General features: G+C 37.2%; 1 protein-coding gene across 3 annotated transcripts in view; it reads left to right on the top strand.

The window, feature by feature from the left end:
• Positions 1-21,789, top strand: part of cnsta (consortin, connexin sorting protein a) — a 62,151-nt gene extending 40,362 nt beyond the window's left edge. For 2 of the 3 annotated variants that reach the window (XM_041175663.1, XM_041175658.1), the window contains exons 7-11: positions 717-738; positions 2,713-2,809; positions 5,336-6,279; positions 16,088-16,217; positions 18,635-21,789. In XM_041175663.1, coding sequence (XP_041031597.1) covers positions 717-738; positions 2,713-2,809; positions 5,336-6,279; positions 16,088-16,217; positions 18,635-18,840 — 1,399 coding nt within the window. In that variant the 3' untranslated portion in view covers positions 18,841-21,789. The remainder of the gene's footprint in view (positions 1-716; positions 739-2,712; positions 2,810-5,335; positions 6,280-16,087; positions 16,218-18,634) is intronic. The other variant, XM_041175673.1, reaches the window with a different exon arrangement.
• The last annotated feature ends 701 nt before the right edge of the window (positions 21,790-22,490 follow it).

Here is a 22,490-nt window from a genome sequence, read left to right as displayed (position 1 = left end):
AATATCTTTTGCACAATGTGAAGCCAATACTGCTGCACACAGTACCCCATCTGAGGTCTCGCTAAAATTTTATGCAAGCTGATCATTGCTTCTTGACTTTTATTTTGTACCTCGTATTAACACCTAGAAATCTATTTACTTTTTTAATGGTCTTATTAACCCCAGATGCTTCCTTTAATATCCTGTGGATGTGTATCCCCAAATCTCTGCTTGTCCATCACACCAAACTCACTTACTCTTTGGTAGTAATTATACTCCGAATGACATTGAATTCCATCTACTACATTTTAGTATGTTTTCTCATTTTATGAATATCCCTTCACAGCTTCCCTTGCTATTGTAAAGAATTAAAAGTTCCTCCTAATTTGGGATTGTCCATGAATTTCAACACCACTTCCACTAGACCCATATCAAAATCATTGTAATAAAACTTGTTGCCAGAAATACTTAGTCTTACAATGCCATCAGTGCCAATTTATCTGTCTCCAGTACAATGCATGCATTAATTGGAATACTTAGCTAGTTGCTCATCAAGCACAACACATGTTGCTGTAGTTACTTGCATCATATTGGGAAAGTGATTGCATTCATTATTTTGAAAGGTACTGTTAAGAATCCGGTGTTAAAACGCAGGTGCCTGGCTTAACTTTTATTTTAATTCAGTCAAATTTTACTTGTGAAATCAATGTTTATGGAGGTTTTCTTTGTTCTTTCAGACCAAATGTACCAGTAAATGAGGTAAGAATTTTAACATCTTTTTGAAAAACGATAGCTAATGCAAAGTGGAGTTGTGTGAGGAGACAAGTGCAGAAAGCAGCAAAACACAATGAAAAAACGAGCAGCTGCTGATGGTGGAACAGAGAACAAGGAGTTGGCCTCTGTTGGACAAGTGGAGGGTACACACAGGGATACGTTGCTATCTACAACTTCGGAACTTATGCAGTAGCAATTTGCAGAATTAGTGTTTGTGAAGGTTAGCTACCTGAAGTGCTTGATTGTCTACTAACATCATGTTTCAATGAGATTTAATATTTCAAGCTAATATGCAGCGTGTATTTTTAATCCTGTGCAGTTTTCGTTGTTTGGTAGGAAAGAGTTTAACTTTCTGAAAGGATATGTTAAAAGCTACACAGATCCCAATGCAAGGATGTTATGTTGTCATTAATTATGGACAGTGGAAATTTGAAAGAGTATGGTGGGTCAATGCACGTTCTTTTGTTTGTTGAGATCTGCTAACTTAGAAGCCAATTACAGTGTCATGCACTGACCATTGGATATAATATGAAGGCTGTAGTTTTTATGATCTTGTAAATAGGGATTTTCATCTCCTTGTCCTCAACTTCAAATCATCCATTACCTTTCCCCAGCCTTACTCCGTGATTTCCTTCAGCCTTGTATCCCTGTGTATCCCTCCCTTATCTTTCTCATTCTGACATTCTTTTGTCCACTGCCTTGTAAAGTGCTTTGAATCATTCAATTGCATGTGAAGGTACTGTAGGAATGCCAAAGGTGTTAAACTCCATTGTTTCACAGTTTGAGACATGCACTGTCGTATGATGCTATATAATCTATTTAGTTTATTCAGTGGACACTGGATCAGGTTTTGAGAAATCTCGTGGCTTTGACCTAAATCGAGTCCAGATTTATTAGTTACACTATTTTGTAGTTTTAACTAATGTGAACAGCACTAATGGAGCAAGTTGAAGTGTTAGTATTAAACCCATAACTTGGCTCTAATGTTAATACAAATTGCTGTGTCTGGTGTGGATGTTGGAAGTTTGAACACTGTGAATTGTTCAATGTGTTTGGAAAAAATAGTATCAGGAATATGTTATTCAGCCCTTCAAGTCTGTTCTCTTAGGTCATGGTTGTCCTTTTGTCTATGACATCTTTTGGCAATCTCCACCGGCCCTCTATCCAGCTCTACTTCCCCACACACACACACACACACACACACACACACACCCCCACCCCCAACCAGCTTATATTTCACCTCTCTTCTATTTTGCCTTAGTTCTGTTGAAGAGTCATACGGACTCGAAATGTTAACTGTGTTCCTCTCCGCAGATGCTGTCAGACCTGCTGAGTTTTTCCAGGTATTTTTTATTTTTGTTTCCCATTTAGTCTTCATTGCTCCATATCCCTTGATAGTTTTGTCTAACACAAATCCATCAACCTCAGCCTTCAAACTTTCATGGACCCAGCAACCACTGTCTTTTAGCAGTACCCAGGAGAATATTGTACCTAAACTCTCTGGATATCCATTATTGGATTATATCCTTTTGGAAAAAAATCAAGCAAATAAAAGATCTATTCAGATACTGACTTTCAGTTGCTTGGTTTAGACACATTACTAAGCATGTTTGTCATGCTCCAGCAGACTCAAAAAAACAATTTGAAAATTTGTATTGTTGGGGGAGATCGAACAGCTGCTATGTTGATTGCAACTGTAGCTCAAAACCTGTTGAAGTGACTGCCTAATATGACCCATTGTTTTACACTGAGGTTTGCATAGCCAAAAAGGCATTGTGTTGAATTTTTGTGGAGTGAGGTGTGTTTGCCTCTGGAAACTGATATTTCAAAGAACCAAACTGCAGTATTTGCAGTTTGCACAAAAATTTGGTGGTGAAAGGACAGTGTTGAGAAAGTCTTGTATATAATAAGAAATTAATGTGATTCTTCTGCAAGCCTAAATATTCTTTAATGTTTCAGATTTCTGTATTAGCAGAGTGCTTCTACAAAAATGAATATCATCTTCCTTCAAAGGGAGGAGGTGCTTGTACAGATATTACTGCAGAGTACAACTCAAGTAAGTGTGGAATGATTGAAACTGTTCATGTTTGTTTAAATTACCGTTGTTCAACAAAGAACTGAAGATTATAACAAGATCATGCAAGCACTCCTTTGTTATTGAATACGGGCAGGAAGCAAATTGCATTAAGCCTGTGAAAACCTTGTTTTCAATGCCTAATGTTTAATGTTCATTGTATTCTGTGAATTGTTGAGTTATATAGTCCATTGTTAAAATGTGTTGCATTGGATCGTAATAGATCATTATGGACATGCAGAAGTCACAATACTTTGCATTTGACGACAGGCAGTCTCACTAACTAGAGTTGAATTTTAAAAATTTCCCCCCTATTCTAACCTCCAGTGTGACTGCAACTTTGTTGTGGTTGTAAACTATCAATTATATCCTTAACAAAATTCACACTTTCTGTGATATCCAGAGGAGACTGAGATTTCAAGCAGAAGTTTTGGTAATGGTATCCACTCTATTGCATAATTTTAGCATGCAGAGTTAAGGAAATGTTATTATACGTTTATTTTTATGCTGTCAGTTAGCTTACTTTGCTTGTGATCTGAGCTTCCTTCACACCACTCCATAATTTCTAATAGGCAAGATTCCCTCAGTAAGCTATAAGTACCTTTATTTGAGAAATTAATAGTGCAGAGCTGGATTCTCAAGTCAAGAAAAGTGTTACAATCCCTGTAGACATTGATAACTTTTAAAAAAACATCGAACTTCCAGTTAATAGCTGAAAGAATGGCATGTCGAGATTTCATGTTTTAAGACATTTACTGTAACAAATGGCTAAAACACTAATAACTAAAAACTTATCTTTATAAGCAGTTTTTACCTTAAATGGCAGAGCCCCCTTTCTTATTCTTAAATCAAGCAGTTAAAGCATATTTTACAGGTATGTATGCACCATGTGTCTGCCCATTTCATTACTCCATGTCCTTCTGGAGATACTCCTCATTTGTTTCATGTCATCTGTAAATTTTGAAATTATGCTCTGTATATGTAAGACCAGGTCATTAATACATATCAAATAGAGCAGAGGCCCTAATACTGACCCCTAGGGAACACCACAGTATACTTTTATCCAGTCTGAAAAACAACTGATCACTATTGCTCTGGGCTTTCTGTCCCTTAGCCAATTTTGTATCCATACTGCCACTGTCCCTTTCATCATATGAGCTTTAATTTTGTAAACATTTATCTTGATTTTCTATGAAGTGCACACAACAGCCTCAATTTTCTGAAATCTTTATTATAAAACAACAAACTGAGGAAAGTAGGGTATGTCACTTTTTGAAAAGGTGTATTCTGAGACTAAACATTAAATTTGTTTACCAAATCATGACTAATGTTTGGAGGTTCTTGCATGCTGAGTCAGATGTCTCTTATTCAGTTTCACTTTCAGTAACTTAGTTTAATAGCTGCTGCAGGTCAGTCACCTATTCACAAAACCATCAGGTCAGCAGGAGCAGTTTAACTACGAGTAAAATCAGTAACCAAAAAGGAAAGCATTCATATATGGCTCAAGCGAATTATGCAAAGATCAGCTTTTTTTTTTAGATGAACAGTACAATTGTGGCGAACGCTATTCTAATATGCCGATAATGTAATATGAAAAAATGGGACAATACCAGTAAAAATGTTTAACTTTTAGACTGTTTGCAGATCCAGGGAAACGACAAGATATTTTAAGCTTTCAACTCATTATAGAATTTAAACAAAACAAGTCTCACAGCAATATATGTAAATATGGAGATTAGCTTTGTTATTGTAATATTGCAGTTATGACCTTCATATTCTGTTTTTTAATATTTTATTTCCAGTAAATTGTAGCCTGAACTGTGCCACCCTTCGGCCACAAAGGATTGCAAGGATTTGCGCAGCTTTAACTGGAAATAGCAGTGAGAAATTAAAGGATGGAAAGGGACAACTGCCAAACACACACGTTTTTGCTCAAGTTTTAATTTACTACGGAAAATCCCATTCTTTATGCACTTGTCAATTTTAAACATTGAATATGATTTTTATTTCTTACTGCTTGTCAGAACAAGTATTTTGCTGTTTTTAATAAGTAAAGACAGGAAAAACTGTCATTTGTATGGAATTTTTTTTTAGTTTTGGTTATTTAAAATGCTATGTCCTGACCTTGCAATTCTAGCTGAACAGAACTCTGAAACTTGTTTATTCCATTCAAGGTTCATAAAGTGTGGTGAAATTTCTGTTTTCATCTAATTAATTGTAGGTTTTTGGTGAGTCGGATTCACTGTGAGTAGGTAATTATCAGTAAGTGTACATCAGCCTTGGTCATCATGTGACTGCCCGCCTGATCCTGAATGGATAATGTATAAAAATCCATTAAAATTTAATGTCACTTATGTCTGCTTACTGAGTGGAACAGAGCCAGGATTGGCAGATGGGATTTCACTCAGCAGTGGAGATCCAAAGTCAAAGCATATCAATTTTTAAAGCGCTCTGCAGCAAATATCTTAAATTGCTCATGAAAAGTATATTCCTGTGCTCTATTGTTAGGTTTTACAGACCAGCCTCTAGCTACAACAAGACTACAAAGTGCAAAATGTGATGATGCATCATTGGAAGTCACCGAGGAGAGAAAAAAAGATCCTACTGAATCTGTACAGATTGCATTAACGGTTGATAAAAGCTTTAAGGGAGAGTCTGCAATGTATGATGCTGAATCATCGCTGGAGGGACGAGTAAAAGCAGCAAGAGCAAAGGGCATGATGCACTTTGATGTTGAGAGAGAACATTTGTATTCTGAAAACACTGTAACAGATGAAATTTGCTTTCAACCACATGCCACAACGCCTTGTCAGGGCATGCTAACTGCTGCAAAAACAATTGAGACAGAGGATTTCTCTAATGAGATAGAAGTTGTTATAAAGACTACTTCATTATTTCATGCAGAGGAAACTGAAAACCTACATCATGATTTGAAGTTTGCTGGCAAAACCGAGGAAAATATGCAAACACATTTGTTGGAATGTAACAAAACTATCCAATTCATTACAGATGGCCAAGCTGCGTCCAAACAAAGCAATCGTGCATTTCAAAAACATGTTAAAAGTGATTCTAATGATTGTGTAAATAAGGAGGCCATGTCTAGACAGAATACAGATCATTCAGAAGCAAGTATGAGGATAGATGACCAAGCAACAGAGCAAAACCAGACAGGTCTTTTGAATGAAATAAATGGATGTGAACAGATGTCAGAAAAAGTAGGTTCAAAAGTGGAGGAGGAAGTTCAGAGCAGTGAGAAGTTTAATGAGAATCAGATGTCAAATGAAATTTCGGAAACACAGGAGGAGGAGGATGAGAATGTTGAAGCGCTCTGCAGCTCTATACGGGATGCTGTCTCATCCAGACAGAAGAATGATGCTGATGAGTTTTCAATGCAGTTCAATGACAGTTCACTTTCCTTGGATGAACTTGCAAAAAGGATACAGATAGAAGAGGTAATGTTTATTTTGAACTATTCACAGGATCATGTTTGTTTTATTTTATTTTTGATGAGGTTATATATGGTAATGACACTTTTCGCATAATTTGCACTCAAGTTCAAAATCAAAACACAAATGGAGTGTGTTTTCATTACAGATATAGTTCTACCTTTCTTCTAGCATTACTATGCAGATGAGATGAATTCTGCCCACTTTTATTTGTAGTTCTGAACTGCTTGCTTTGGTTTGTAAAACAACTCTCCAGACAAAGCTGATATATATTTGAAATAAAAGGCAAACAGTTTAAACCCACTGACCACGACTATAGTCCAAAGCTAATATATTCCCATACCCTGTCATTCTGTAGTACAGCTCACACTGGTTATCCTCACATTGGTTATACCAAACTGCTGCCAGTCACCGCCATTACTAAATTATTTTAAGGAAAAGCAGTGACATTAAATTATTAAAATGCAACAGAAAAGTGACTTGAAATATATAGCTCATTTAAAAACTTGTGGGCATTTCATAATACGATACATGATTAAGAATATGAATTCAAGCTCCTCTTTGAGAAGAGAAGCACCAATAGCATTGTCCAAAAATATATATAATCGAGGTTTAAAAGAGCAAAAATGAACTAGATGATGTGGTTGGGAAATGCCAAGCTTGTGTTTTAAAAGTTGATAAAAAGAAGCAAGATCTTGGATAGTTGAATAGTTGTATTTTTTAAACGACAGATATTCTGAGAGTGTTGTATCGATGGCTACTAAAAAATAGATAGTGTAGTCATTGCAATTAACAGCTTATTAGTGCTTGCAGCAGAAATGATTTCTTTGGAATTATTTTTAAAATTAAAGATGCACTGAAACAGCTGCTAGGGCACTTGATCTGAAACATAAGCAGCAATAGGCCATATGGCCCATTAAGCCTCTGCTCCCATCCCTCAATTCCCTTAGTGTCCAAATATCTATTGATCTCAGCTTTGAATATACTCTCCAATTGAGTATCCACAGACCTCTGGGGTAGGGACTACCAAAGATTCTCAAACCTAAGTGAAGAAATTTCTCCTCACATCTATCTGAAATGGCTGTCCCCTTATCGTGAGTCTATGCCCCCTAATTCTAGGCTTACTTGGCAGGGGAGCAGCGTGTCAGTATCTATTCTATAAAGCCCCATCAGAATCTTATGTTTGTGTTCTTGTAAATGCCTCAATCCCTCCTCATAGGATAACCTTCTTATCCCAGGAACCATAGTTGTGAACCTTTGCTGTACCATCTCTAAGGTAAGTATATCCTTCCTAAGGTACGACAACCAAAACTGTACAGAGTACTCAAAAGACTGATCCCTTTGGGAATACAGGAAAAACATTTAATGGTATTTCAAAAGGAAGTTTAGAAATCACTGGTCAATGAAGTAGAAACACAGAAGAGACCTTTATTGGTAAAAATAGAAAATGTTAACTTTTGAAAAATTTTAAATAAGTCTTATGTTAAGTGCTTTAATGATGGTTTACTATGCAATGAAGTGCCAGGTGGACACCACCTCCTATCAAGAATTGAACTGGCAGCAGCACAACAGCCTTGGCCTACACCAAACCTATTCACCAGATTGTAAGAGTGTGGAGAGTAATGTCACAATGAGCCTACACTATTATTTGCATGAGCTGACACCAAGTACCAAAATTGGACTGAAGTTTTTAATCTCTCTATTTCATTTAAGTCTCTTGTATGTACCAACTTTACCATTGGTACCACCTTACCAGTTAATAACATTGATAAAAGGGTAGGTGTGATATGCTTGACGAGGCACTAGCATATTTATGGGACTCTGTCACCATCATTAAATTCTGAGGATTTTAAGTATGTCCTACCTTTGGGTCACAATCTTTTGAAAGCTGCATTAATTGGCTTCAGTGTTTGTGTAGGTAGGGCTTTTTTTAAAAAAAAGTGTTCCTGGTCTTCCTTGTTATTCTGCTGGAAAGTCTTTAAGTGGACATCAGACTAGGACAGAATTGGATTTAGCTGTGGTGCATTGCATGGACCATTAACCTACCCATGATGGTGAGCAGATCAATGGTTTCTTGGGGAAAAATACCAGGAGGCTGCTGACACCAGCGGAACTGAGGCACAATGAGGATTGTCCAGAGAAGATGGGATAGTTGGGATGAGGTGATGGAACAGATTATAAAATGAACAGATGTTATGTGAAATAAATCTATGATGGGGGCAAAAGAAGTACTTTGAAAAACATAGGGGAGAAAGTGACTAATTCACATTGATCCCAAGAAGGCACGTGTTCACCAAGTGGCAAAATATTTGTAAATGCATCTGAGTGGAGATTCACATTCTACAAAATGTAAAACCAGCAGTTTGGAAGATCCAGAATGCAAAAAACAATAATATGGAGCTAGCTAGTATGCACTCTGGCACCTTCAGTGTTAATATAAAAGTGTTTTCAAAGGGAAAATCTTTGAAATGGGGATCACCCTATCACCAAATACCACACTCCTCTTTTCCCTTTACTAGCATTATGGGGCATGTTCGAAGATCAGTACGAGTGTCATAAGTTTACGTGAGTTGCATCACCTGCTTTTAGCATTGAGTAAGTGGGGAGATGGAGTCTGATCTCAGATATAATGAACGTATTGGTTTATTTTTATTTTCTCGGATGTCGGAAGTATTGGACCGCTACTGATTTGCAAAAGAAAGGACCTTGAAAATTGCAGTAAATGCTGTTGTCCTATCTGATGGTCCATCATAAAAAGTAGTTCCTTTAAAATGTAGCAAGATTAAAATATTGAAAACATACATCAGAAGATATATAACTTGAACATTAGCCCTAACCTATATTTTCATTTAAACCAGTTGCACTCTGGATTTTATGAACATTATATTTCAGTCCTTACATGTTTAAACAATAAAATAAAACTGTACCAAATGTAGTATTCTTTGGAAGAAATATATATAAACAGGATGCATGTCAGTAATAAGCCAAATTGCAAAATGGAAAAGTCGTCAGAACTACCTTCACAATAACTAGAACCTTTGCCAACTTGTAATTTACTGGTGGAAATGTTGCAGTCAAGCCAATTCTAAACTGCTCAGACATTTCTTGTAAACCAAACTAAATTTAGACTTGTTATTACTATCCTTTTGGCTAGTTGAGTTTGTGTTGACGGTGGTGTTTTTGTTTTACTGTAGAATTGGTTGGACATTAAAAATGAAGCAAAAGATTAAACTGCATTTAAAGCCTTTTTCTGCATCATTGAAGCATGGCTGCTATCTGACCTGTGAAATAATGTGCTGAACAATGCAAGTGATAATAAACTAATGCAACTACATGTACTTTTGTTTTGTACATTTTAACTTGTGTTATCAACCAACAGCCGACTCAAAAGTTAATATTTAGCACTGAGTTTAGGTTGCTGAAGAAATACTGGTCAGTGAACTCAATGATGTTACATCTTTGTTCAGATGTTCTTCAGCTCCCTGGCATCTTGCCATTCTCCATCCCTACCAGGTATGAGGGAGACACATTACTTTTACCAAAGCAACGTTATAAAACTTGACAACTGCTGATTCACTGTAGGGTGCTTATTTTAGTGAAACTCTTCCAGTCATCCACAAACAACAATGAGATAATGACCAGGTAATCTGTTTTAGTGATGTCAGTTGAGGAAAAAATATTGGCCAGGTAATGAGGAACATAGGAACAGGTGAAAGCCATTCAGCCCATTGAACCTGCTCTGCCATTCAATACAATCATGGCTGATCGAACACTTCAATGCCTTTTACCTACACTATCCCCATAACCCTTTACATTATTGTTAATCAGAAATCTATCAATCTCTACCTTAAACACACTCGATGACAGCTTCCAGAGCCCTCTGGAGTAGAGAATTCCAAAGATTCACAACCCTCTGAGTGAAGAAACTTCTCCTCATCATGGTCCTAAGTGGCTTCCCCCTTATTTTGAAATTGTGTCTCCTGGTTCTAGACTCCTCAGCCAAGGGAAACATCTTACCTGCATTTAACTTGTCTATTCCTTTAAGTATTTTGTAGGTCTCAATGAGATCACCTCTCATCTTTGAACCTGTAGAGAATACAGCCCAGTTTGCCCAATTTCTGTTCATAAGACAGTCCGGCCATCCGCGGAGCAAGTCTGGGCAGAACACCTTGAAATAGTGTCATGGAATCTTTTATGGCCACCTGAGTGGGCAAATTCTGTTCCATCAGCACTGCACCAATGTAATGGATCCTCACTCTTTATATGGAACAATGACCAGAAATGCAGACACCCCTCTCTGTCACTCTGACTAATTTGTCCAAACCTGAGGAATGCCATTGAATTACTCTGAATATCTAAAAGTGCGTGGTTCCCTTGTTCACTTAATTATATAAACTGATGCATTGAACACACATTTTCCTGAAAGTACAAGGTTAAGCCATACAGTGTTGACACAAAATATATATATTTCATTCTGTGTAATAAAAGTAAAAAAGAAATCTGTTGATTTTATTGTACACCAAGACGAGTTTATTTTTCAAAAGTCACTTGCTGTATCATTGCACACCAGTGTTGATTGTGCAGCCAAGTGGAACATGGTGTTGGTTGTTAGAGCACTGTGCAGTTCAATATTCCCATGCTGGTAATGTGATTTTCCCCAGGTAGATATACCAATAACAAAAGGGCTATAATGATAGTTTGATGGTTTCCACAGTAAGAAATATTCTATAAATATACAGCAAATCCACTTCAACTCTATCTGTGACAACCTGTATCCAATGAAACAATTGGGATAGCTGGGTTTCCTGTAAGTGGCAGGCTAATACAAACATATGAATTAGGAGCAGGAATAGGGGTCTCAGCCCCTTGAGCATGCTCCACTATTCAATATTATCATGGCTGATCTGGTTTTAACCTCAACTCCACACTCCTGCCTACCCCGATTACCTTTTACCCCCTTGCTTATCAAGAATCTATTTACCTCTGCCTTAAAAGATATTCAAAGACCCTGCTTCCACTGACTTTTGAGGAAGAAAGTTCCAAAGACACTCAACCCTCTGAGAAAACATTTCTCCAGAGCTCTGTCTTAAATGGGTGACCCCTTGTTTTTAAACAGTGACCCCTAGTTCTTTCCACAAGAGGAAATATCCTTTTCACATCCACCCTGTCGAGACCCCTGTGGATCTTATACGTTTTAATCAAGTTGCCTCTTACACTTCTAAACTCCACTGGATACAAGCCTAACGTGTCCAACCTTTCCTCGTAAGACAACCCACGCATTCCAGGTGTTAGTCGGGTAAACCTTCTCTGAATGCTTCCAATGCCTTCATATCCTTCCTTAAATAAGGAAACCAGTACTGTACACAGTATTCTTCGGAAACCAGTGCCTTGATTAACTGAAGCATAACCTCCCTACTTTTGTATTCAATTCCCCTCGCAATAAACAATAACATTCTATTAGCTTTCCTAATTACTTGCTGTACCTGCATACTAACTGATTCATGCACTAGAACACCCAGATCTCTCTGCAGCTTAGTGCTCTGCAATCTCGCACCATTTATTCATGGAATAAAAGGGGCAGTAGCAACTTTGATATGAAATTGGCTGAGTAAAATGAAACAGTGAGTAATGGTTAATGGATATTTTTCGGGCTGGAGGAAGATTTGTAGTGGAGTTCCCCAGGGGTCGGTATTGGGAACCTTGCTTTTCCTCGTATATATTAATGATCTAGATCTTGGTGTGCAGGGGATAATTTCAAAGTTTGCGGATGATTAAAAAAAACTTGGAAGCATTGTAAACTGTGAGGAGGATAGCGTAGAACTTCAAAAGGATATAGGCAAGTTGGTGGAATGGGCAGATAAGTGACAGATGAAGTTCAGTGCAAAGAAATGTGAGGTGATTTATTTTGGTAGGAAGAACATGGAGAGCTAATATAAAATAAAGGGTACAACTATGAAGGGTGTGCAGGAGCTGAGGGACCTGGGTATACATGTGCATAAGTCATTAAAAGTGGCAGGACAGGTGCAGAGCAGTTAATAAAGCATGCAGTATCCTGGGCTTTATTAATAGGGGCAAAGAGTACAAGAGCTGAATTTGTATAGGAACTAGTTAGACCTCAGTTGCAGCATTGTGCACAGTTCTGGGCACCCTGTGGACGCATTGGAGAGAGTGCAGAAGAGGTTTATAAAAATGGTTCCAGGGATGAAAACTTCAGATATGAAAATGGGTTGGAGAAATTGGGGCTGTTCTCCTTGAAGAGGAGATTTGATAGAGCTGCTCAAAATCATGAGGGGGCAGGGCAGAGTAGATAGGGAGAAGCTGTTCCCACTTGTAAAAGGATCGAGAACGAGAGGGCACAGATTTGAAGTGATCTGCAAAAGAAGCAAATGCAGTGAGAAAAAACTTTATCTCTCAGTGAGTGGTTCAAGTCTAGAATGCACTACCTGGAAGTGTAGTGGAGGCAGGTTTAATCGAGGCATTCAGGGGGCCTTTAGCTGATTATTTAAATAGAAATAATGTGTAGGGTTAAGAAGAAAAGGAAGGAGAATGGCACTGGGTCAATGCTCATTTGGAGAACCAGTGCAGACACGATGGGCTGACTGGCCTCCTGTGCTGTAACAATTCTGCTATTGAGATAATGTGCTTTTTTGTTCGTTCTGCCAAAATTGACAATTTCACATTTTCCCACATTATACTCCATTTTCCAGATCCTTTGCCCACTCACCTAACCTATCTATATCCCCTTGTAGACTCTTTGTGTCCTCTTCACAACTTATTTTCCTACCTATCTTTGTTTCATCAGCAAATTTAGCAACCATACCTTCAGTCCTTTCATCTACATCATTTATATAAATGGTAAAAATTTGCGGCCCCAGCACTGATCCCTGTGGCACACTACTCGTTACATCTTGCCAACCAGATAATGACCCATTTATGCCTATTCTGTTTCCTGTTAGCTAGACAATCTTCTCTCCATGCCAATATGTTACCTCCTATACCATGAGCTTTTATTTTCAGCAATAACCCTTGATGTTGCACCTTATCAAATGCTTTCTGGAAATTTACCAGCTCCCCTTTATCCACAGCACATGTTACTTTGTCAAAGAACTCCAAAAATTGGTTAAACATGATTTCCATTTCACAAAGCCATGACTCTGCCTGATTACCTTGAATTTATCTAAGTGCCCTGCTGTTAAATCTTTATTGATAGCTTCTAACATTTTCCCTATGACAGGTGTTAAGCTAACTGGCCTCTAGTTTCCAGCCCCCTTTTTAAATAAAGGAGTTATGTTTCCTATTTTCCAATCTAATGGAACCTTCCCCAAATCTAATGAATTTTGGAAAACTAAAACTATCTCACTAGCCACTTCTTTTAAGACTCTAGAATGAAGTCCATCAGGACCCTGGCACTTGTCAGCCTGCAGTTCCAACAATTTGCTAAGTACTATTTCCCTGGTGATTGTAATTTTCTTGAGATCCTCCCTCCTTTCCTGATTTACAGCTATTTCTGGGATGTTACTTGTATCCTCCATAGTGAAGACGGATGCAAAATACCTGTTCAATTCATCTGCCATCTCCTTATTTTCCATTATTAATTCCCAGACTCACTTTCTATAGGACCAATGCTCACTTTGTTAACTCTATAGAAACTCTTATGATCTGACTTTATATTTCTAGCTAGCTCTCTCGTACTCTTAACTTTTCTTTCCTTAATTTTTGGTAATACTTTGCTTTTTTAAAATATTCTGTCCAATCTTCTGCCACCCATCTTTGTGCAATTATTTGCTTTTTCTTTTAAGTTTGATACTATTTTTTTTTAGTTAACCACAAATGGTGGGTCCTTTCATTGGAATTTTTCTTTCTTGTTGGAATATATCTATTCTACATATTCTGGAATATCTCCTGAAATGCCTGCCACTGCATCTCTATTGACCTATTGCTTAACCTATTTTGCCAGTCCACTTTAGCTAGCTCTGCTTTCATGCCCTCATAATTGCCTTTATTTAAGTTTAACATACTAGTCTTGGATTTCCTCTTTTCCTCAAACGATGTAAAACTCAATCCTATTATGATCACTGTCACTCAAAGGTGCCTTCACTATGACGTCATTAATTATTCCTATCTCATTGCAAAATTCCAGGTCTAGTATAGCCTGCTCCCTGGTTGGCTCCAGAACGTGCTGTTCTAAGAAACTATCTCGAGAATATTCAATGAATTCCTCATCTAAGCTACCTTTGCCAATCTGATTTTTCCAGTCAATATGTAGATTAAAATCCCCATGTTATTTGATGTACCTTTCTGATGAGTTCCCGTTATTTCTTCTTTTATACCCAGTCCTACCATGTGGTTACTGTTAGGGTGCAGGAACACCACTCTCACAAGTGACTTCTTGCCTTTATCATTTCTCATCTCTACCCAAACTACCTCTATATCCTGGCTTTCTGAACTTAGGTCATCCCTCTCTATTGAGCTATTATCATCTTTAATTAACAAAGTCACCCGTTCACCTTTTCCTAGCTTCCTGTCCTTCCTAAATGTCATGTACCCTTCAATGTTCAGGTCCCAATCTGTCATCCTACTTTCATGTCTCTCTAATGGCTATCAGATCGTGCTTATTTATCTCTGTGCTATCAGTTCATCCGTTTTGTTTCAAATGCTACGTGCATTCCGATACAGAGCTTTAAGTTTTGTCCTTTTTATTATTTTTGTAACCTCTAGCCTTATCTGCTGATATATTTTCAAATTTATACTCTGTCCCTTCCTGTCACAGTCTGTTTATCATTTCCTATATTAATACCTTTCTCTCCTGCCTTGTCTCTACTCTTGATTTACCACATCTTCCCAAATTTGATCCCTTGCCCCCTCTATTTAGTTGAAAACACTTTTCAAGTTATGCAGCTCAGTAGAACACTGGTCCCAGTATGCTTCAAGTGTAAACTGTCCAACGGTACAGCCACCACTTTCCCCAGTACTGTGGTGCCTGTGCCCCATGAACTAGAACCCACTTCTCTTCACATCAGTCTTTGAGTCACGCATTTGTGTCTCTAATCTTATTTCCCCAATGCCAATTTACACCTGGCTCAGGTAATCAAGACATTATAAAACACCTTGTGTTCCAATAGCATTTACGTTAATAAATGGGTTCCTCCTAGTGCCTTTGTACAACGGGATTAAAAGCTACTATCTTAATTCTTAATATTTGGTATAAAATTAACTGACTTCCATTATTACATTTGTAAATTTTCCACTTTGGTCATGTTGCCAAACTCTGCATGGGTCTTGAAGGATAACAGAAGTCTTCATTTATCCACTACCTTTTATATCCCAAAGTACTTCATAACAAATTACTTTTGAAGTGTGGTTGCTGTACTTGAGCCACTGAGTAACCAGTTTATGCAAATCAATGTCCCATTAGCAGCAATAAAGTGAACGACAAATCATCTCTATATGATGCTTAAAAGATAACTTAGCCAGGACACCTGGAGAATGTCCCTAATCTTCAATGCAATGCCATATTTTGCGCCCATTTGAGCAGATGGACAGGACTGGCGGTTTGACGTCTGATCTGGATGATGACATCTCCAATAGTGCCATACTCCCTCAGTACTACACTAATGTCATAGAAAATAGATTAAGGGACTAAAATCTGATACCGTGGTTGCCAAACATATTAACAATTATTTTCAACTTTATGCAGTGACAAAGTGAGGACCATTGGTTTGGAGTGCACATCGTTTATTCTAGAATAGAGATTGCTCTGGGATATATAGACAAATATCTTATTATGTAAATTATTCTGCTCCTTTTCATACAGAACACCCAAATAGAGGGTCTTGTATCCATTCTGAAAAAAGGAAGTCCAAACAAAGTCGTCTCACGGGTGCAACAGAAGCAGTCAAAGAGGAGAGTAAGATTTCAGGAACCCCAAGACACACTGGAGCAGGGTAAGATGGTGACTTAGCATTCCTGGGTGCTTCCTGTACACATTTTTGATGTAAACATTAAAAGACTGGGTTGTAAGACCTCAAACTCTAAATAAAATGAATTAATTGTGTTAATTGCTACAGGACTTTAATGATTACAGGATTGATATAAAAACTAAATAAAGGTCAAAAACTGCGTGCATTGCAGAATAGCAGAATTTAAAGTACTATTTTGATCAGTGCAATAATGAAGTACCTAGAACCAGACTGCAAAAAAATATAGGTTAATTGGTAAGCCTGTATTTTTCCAATATGTAAATGTACCTGTCCTCTTCCTGCCCCCTTCCCATGTTACCAGAAAATGTTTGCCACTTATCCATCTATTCTTTTAGGAATTTCTTGTACTTTTGTTATTAAAATCAAGCATCCTTCAGAAACAATGCACAAATTAACTGATAAGTAATTGTTGTCCATCTTTGCACTCTGCTTGGCAGTTGCTTTCATAAGTCATCTGGTCGTCTTGAAAGTAGTAGTAATGTAACACCCAATTAGATAATAATATAACAGGTAACAGGTATTGTCTGTCCTGCCAGCTTGTGCATTTTAGGGCCATTGGTGTAAGGAGGTGTGCTGTGGTTATAAACATATTTGCTTGCTAGAAACAGAATAGTTACAAACGGACCTTGTTGATCTGATCATAACTGAGAAAGCCTTGTTGTTTCATTGGTCATCCAGTATATTTTTGGAACTAAATTTAACAGACTAGGGATTTGATATGCAGTTACAACACAGAAACCGGCCATTTGGTTTGTTTAGCCTCCATAGTTGTAATTACATTTGCTCACCCTGTTCCATATCCCCTTCTTCCTTTTCTTTTAACCACCTAGCGATCAAATCTTGAATGGTGATGTAATTTCTGTTAATTGACCAACTCTGGGAGTGAATTCCACAGCCTCACTACTCCCTATACATAGAAGTTTTCTTACCCTTTGAAAGTTTAGTTTCTTGCTTTCAAAGTTTGTATCTATGGCTCATCCCACCCACTTCATTTTACATCCTCAACTACTGATTGTGTTTCTTGTCCGTCCCACTTGTACATAATTTTAAACACGTGCTGCTCCTTAATCTAATGTAAGTAATTTTCGAGTCTATCTTTCCTCATAACAGGTAATCCTGGTGAACCCTCTCTTCAAACCTCTATTCCCATTTTTTATTCATATTATGGCTGGTCATTACTTCTTGGTTTTTATATCTTTTTATCTCTTCTGGTAATTCCTAGAATTCCTAAAGTTTTTCTTCTAAAGCCTTAAAGTTGCTGCCCATAATAAGCTGTGAACCTGTAACCACAAGTCCCTTTGTTCTTCCATAGCATTAATGCTGCAATTTTTTCACAATTCCATCTGCCACTTTTACTCTATTTCATCATCTTATCAATATCCCACTGGTCTTCTAAAGAAATTTGATCTCATATGCAAATTTGACACCCTTCCCTCTCAGCTCGCAACCAACAAGCACTTGCATTTCAATACTGCCTTTAACATTAAAATACCCTGTTGCTTTGCAGGAAGATAATTGGGCAAAATTTAGTACTAAATTCTTAATGTATACACAGTGAACATAAGTAGCTCCAGTTGTGCAGCTGGAAACTTTATAATAGAGAAAATATGACAGTTGTGACATAGGTTTTCCCAAATTTTTCATATGGTGTAGGAATCTGAGATCAACCTGAAATAGGTTGAATCAAATGTCTTTGTTCCATCCTTCAACATAATATGAATATAACATTTTCAGTTGAGTTATTTTGTTAGGATACTTAACTGATGCACTGTATCACATGGACCAAGGTTCAATTCCTTGGTAGAGATGCATCATGAAAAGATCAAAATTGTTGTACTCTACATTTAGCACTGTTTCTAGTTTTACTCTGTGCTTGGTTCAGTAAATATTCCTCATACAGAGTAGAAGTCAGGTCCATCAAACAGCAAAGGAAATTGAAGGAAACTCATTTGTGGGATATGGGAGTAGGGCAGGAAAGTGGAATTGAGGTAGAATACCAAGCCATGATCTTAATGAATAGTGAAACAGGTTTGAGGGGCTGCATTTCTTCCTCCTCCTGTTTCATGTGTTCCTGTGCAGGCCTGGGAGCTGGTCACTCAGCTGCCTTGTTTGTTGTGGTTTTACACAACTTTGGAAGGTGAATGGATCTTTTCCTCAAAAATAAACTGTTATGAATGACACTGAAATAATATTAGCTGATGGTTTGAAATACCAAATCTATAGACAGTATGAGCAATAGGTCAATTAGAAACATATGCAAATTCAATTTGTCTTGTCTTTTTTATATCAAGTGAGTTAGTAGGACTGGCTTTGTTAATACATCTTACTTCATTGTTGTCACATTTCATTACACTGACTCGATTTTTATTATTTTCCCTTAGATGAAGTAAATGGAAACTCCTGCCTCCTCTTAGTCCTGCTGTGCATTGTCACAGTACTTTTGAGTGTCGGAGGGACAGCACTTTATTGCGCATTTGGTGATCTGGAGTCCAGTGTATGCAGAGACTTCACAACACAAATGAACTTTTACTATGCTCAGTTCCAACAGGGCATTGAGAAAGCAAAGCACTGGCTGTTATTTTCTTAAAATAACATCTATATCTGCAAAAATAGAATTGACGTCATTGTGTAAGACAGCGTTCAGAAGGACCACATTGAACAGTTGATTGTCTTACTGTTCCTGCTGCAATGCAGCAACTGCTGTGGAATACAACTGTCAGTAGGCCACAACACAGGAACTTCAGAGCTGGAGTTTCAGACCTCAACAAAACAAATCATAGCTTGACAAGACAAAGAAGGATAAATATGCAACTCCACTAATACTGTTTGCAGATTGTGGGAGGACAGCAAGCTTGCCAATCACTTCTTGAGAAAAATGGCTTTTGTATAATTTACCTTTTAGGGCAATCTGCACATAATTTGAATTTATAATAGGTCATGGAATAATTCATCATTTAAATGTGAACAGACAATTTTTACATTGATTTTCTAATAGTTTTTACTTGTCAGTTTTGCCATCATTTCTTTTAAAAATCATGGCATGTCATATTCTACATAGTTTTTCTTTCAAAACCATTACAATTGTGTTCAGGTTCCTTTGCTGCCACAGGTCTTTGTTTTTCATTGATAACTTACAACAGACCTCAAATTTGGCAGTGATACTGGGGTGTTTAAAAATTAGTCTGGTTTTATCGCCGTCAACCTTTTTATCTTGTTCCAACTCTTTATCTTTGCGGCTCAGTCTAAAAAAAAGTGTAAGCACACAAATGAATGTTTTTGAGCAGATTGTTACTGTAAGGGTAAAACTTTCTATTTTTGATTTAATATTCAAATGTATATATTATCAGTGCTATTTTTGAGTATCACATATCTGAGGGTAATTCACTGCAAATCAATGATTTACTGTTAACTGAAGGTGTCTTAGTGAGCAAGATGACTTTATCAGGCAGTGAGACAATTTCACCGATTGTTCCTCCTTGTTATTGAGTTTGTTTGGTTCAATTAAGTTTCATTTTTATTCATTTTAGATTATTTGTCAAAACAATTATTTAAAAATCTAAGTGCTGGTCCTACTTTGTAATGCATTAGTGTTTCTTAGTGTGGCTGTTGGTTTGTAGCATAATATTATGCAGAGTTAAGATCTAGGTTAACGTCTGTGATTTTTTACCCCTATCTAGGTTCTGTTAGGAAAAAAGGTGTTTGGAAGTGAGGGACAGTCTCTAAATAAAGGCTAATTTTATCTAGAGAAGGGAACTTGGTCAAATCCCCCTGAGCATTCTTTGCACCCTTTTGAGCAACATTTTCCAGCACTTGCAATTAGTTTGTCTGCCACCTCACAGATCAGCAGTAGGGTACATGCTGTTGAAGCCTTTGGTTACTTACAGCCTTATAATTACTTTCAACTGTTTATAAAGTATGCTGAACATTTCTGTCCTTGTTATGTAAAATGTTATCTTTCAAGCTGGCATTTTTGAGGTTTAAAAATTGATGTTATCTTGAGTTTTGTTTTCTTTTTGCTGTTCCCTCTAGGTACCCCAGCTGAGAAGGGCAAAAGCTGGAAGCCTGATCTACGCTCAGGCTTCTGCTTTTGCTGCCAGCAGCTGTTTGTATATTGTGTTCTAAGGTTCTGCTGCTTAGTTCTTTGCAAGTTTGAGGTAAACTGACATTATAGCATAATGTGTTTAAGAAGTTAGTGATATATTACTACTGGGATACACGGATGCAGGAGAATGCTATGTACACTGTAAAGGAATTGATTTCTGATTTCTGCGTCACAAAGCGCACACAACATTGCAAAATGCATGTGCTTTTACATTTTACAAATGTGTATCAATTTTGACTTTGAGATGTGAAATATTGATCTTAAGAGAAATTATTAATTCAAGCCTATATAATTATTTTTTTGAGAAAACTGCAAAACATTTTGTTAAGAAAAGAGCAGGTCTCTACTCAAATTGGTTGCAGAAAATTGAGTCATTACCTTACCACCTCCTTAATGTCATTGCATAGCACTTTTAAGCCTTGCTTCTATAACAGACCTCTATTTTCTAATTTGTAGGCAGCTGCAAATATTGTGTGTAATTGATTCTTGTAAAAAAAAAAGCTACAATTATGCAGGTGATTGCTCAGCATATCAGAAAAAGAGAGGTTAAACTTTAAGGTGCAGGGACCTGTTTTGCTGTGCTGTATTGAGTTTTTATTTCAAGCTTTCAGTTTTTGTTTTTCTTTGTGGGCATTAGTTCTGTATTTAACAAGTTGTCTATCTCAATAGGAGTGAGCAATCACAGTTATCCTCCTTTGATATTACTGTTTTGTGTTGAATATTGTAAAAATGCTCTGGCGTGTTGGATTAGGGGATTTCCCAGTAAGTTTATCCCTCAGGCTGAATGATGTCATCAGTTTAAAAATTTCTGTAAAAGGGCCTTAAATTTTAGCATAGCAACTTTTAAGTAATATATATCTATAAAGTTGCCAGCTTTTAACCTGAGCTGTATCATGGCGCATGATTATATTATAGAGGGCGCAATACATTAGCTGTGTGTTACTGGCTGGATCAGTACACGATTATAAAAAGTTAATGATTTGGAAATTTAATTTATTTAATGTAAATTATGCTGTATGTAGAGCAAATCATTTCGGCTTTATTTTCCTTCTGCTTTTGTAAATTCAAATGATTGGCATGTTAACGTTTTAGAAATCTGTAAGATTGTGCTCTTGTATTAGAGGTAACTAAACCTCTTTTGAGTTGAGTGCTTAATGTATGAATTGTTAAATGTTTTTACTCATTTTGTATCATGTCATACTTATTGCATTCTTCACCAGAAATATTTTAACATGTCCACCATAATGTCATGGAATACACTGTATAGTAATTTTATTAGTATTGGTTTAAAATGTAAAACCTGTACACAAAATTGTGACTTGAAGATGGAATTATCTGTTGTAAAGTGAATCATGTAATTTCCATCACTAGCCATGTATTTGCGTTTGCAACTTGTGATTTACATTGTTCTTAAATAGAAAGTCATGAGTTAAACCTTTTTGTTTGAATTTGCCCTCTTTTAAGGTAATTGTTTTTAAGTGTGTTTATTTACAGAATCATCTTTAAATTGTTTTAATTGCAACTGTTTAAAAACAAATATGCAACTGAATAGGTCACAAGCTTCGATAAACTGGCAATGGACTTATTTTTTAATTTTCCTATTTGTCTCTAAACCTCCTGATGGTGATGACTCCAGCTGGGATATGATTCCATGGGCACCAACCACCCTCTCTCGTACTTTGCCCAAGTAGACAATGCATGTCAATAGGCTGTTCAAGTGTGATGTCCAATTGCAACCTAATCCAGTTCAATATTATCTTGTCAAGTCTCTGTCTTCCCTGTTCTTGTTAGGATATTGGCAGAATAGGACATGGTGAGGTAGAGAGGAAGAATTGAAGGTGGCCAGGCAGATGCCTGGGGCCTGAAACAGTGGTAGTAGGGTGTTGGTTCCTTTAGGAGCCAGATGCAAAGAGCATGCTTGGTAGAGCAGGTGGCTGGCACAAGACCTAAAATAGTGGTTTAAAAAAAAGTGCTGCTTCCCTCTTGAAAGTTTAGATAGAGGAGGGGAGCCAAAAAACAGGCTGCAGACTCAAAGGGATTGGAGTGGTAAAAGGAGAAGGCCCAAGGGCAAGAGAAGCAGCAGTGACCTGGGAACTATGGCGGCAGCAAGGAATATCTGTGGTGGGATGTGCAGA

This window comes from Carcharodon carcharias, chromosome 2 (assembly GCF_017639515.1).
Source record: "Carcharodon carcharias isolate sCarCar2 chromosome 2, sCarCar2.pri, whole genome shotgun sequence".
NCBI lineage: Eukaryota > Metazoa > Chordata > Chondrichthyes > Lamniformes > Lamnidae > Carcharodon > Carcharodon carcharias.
This window is presented reverse-complemented; position numbering and strand designations above follow the sequence as displayed.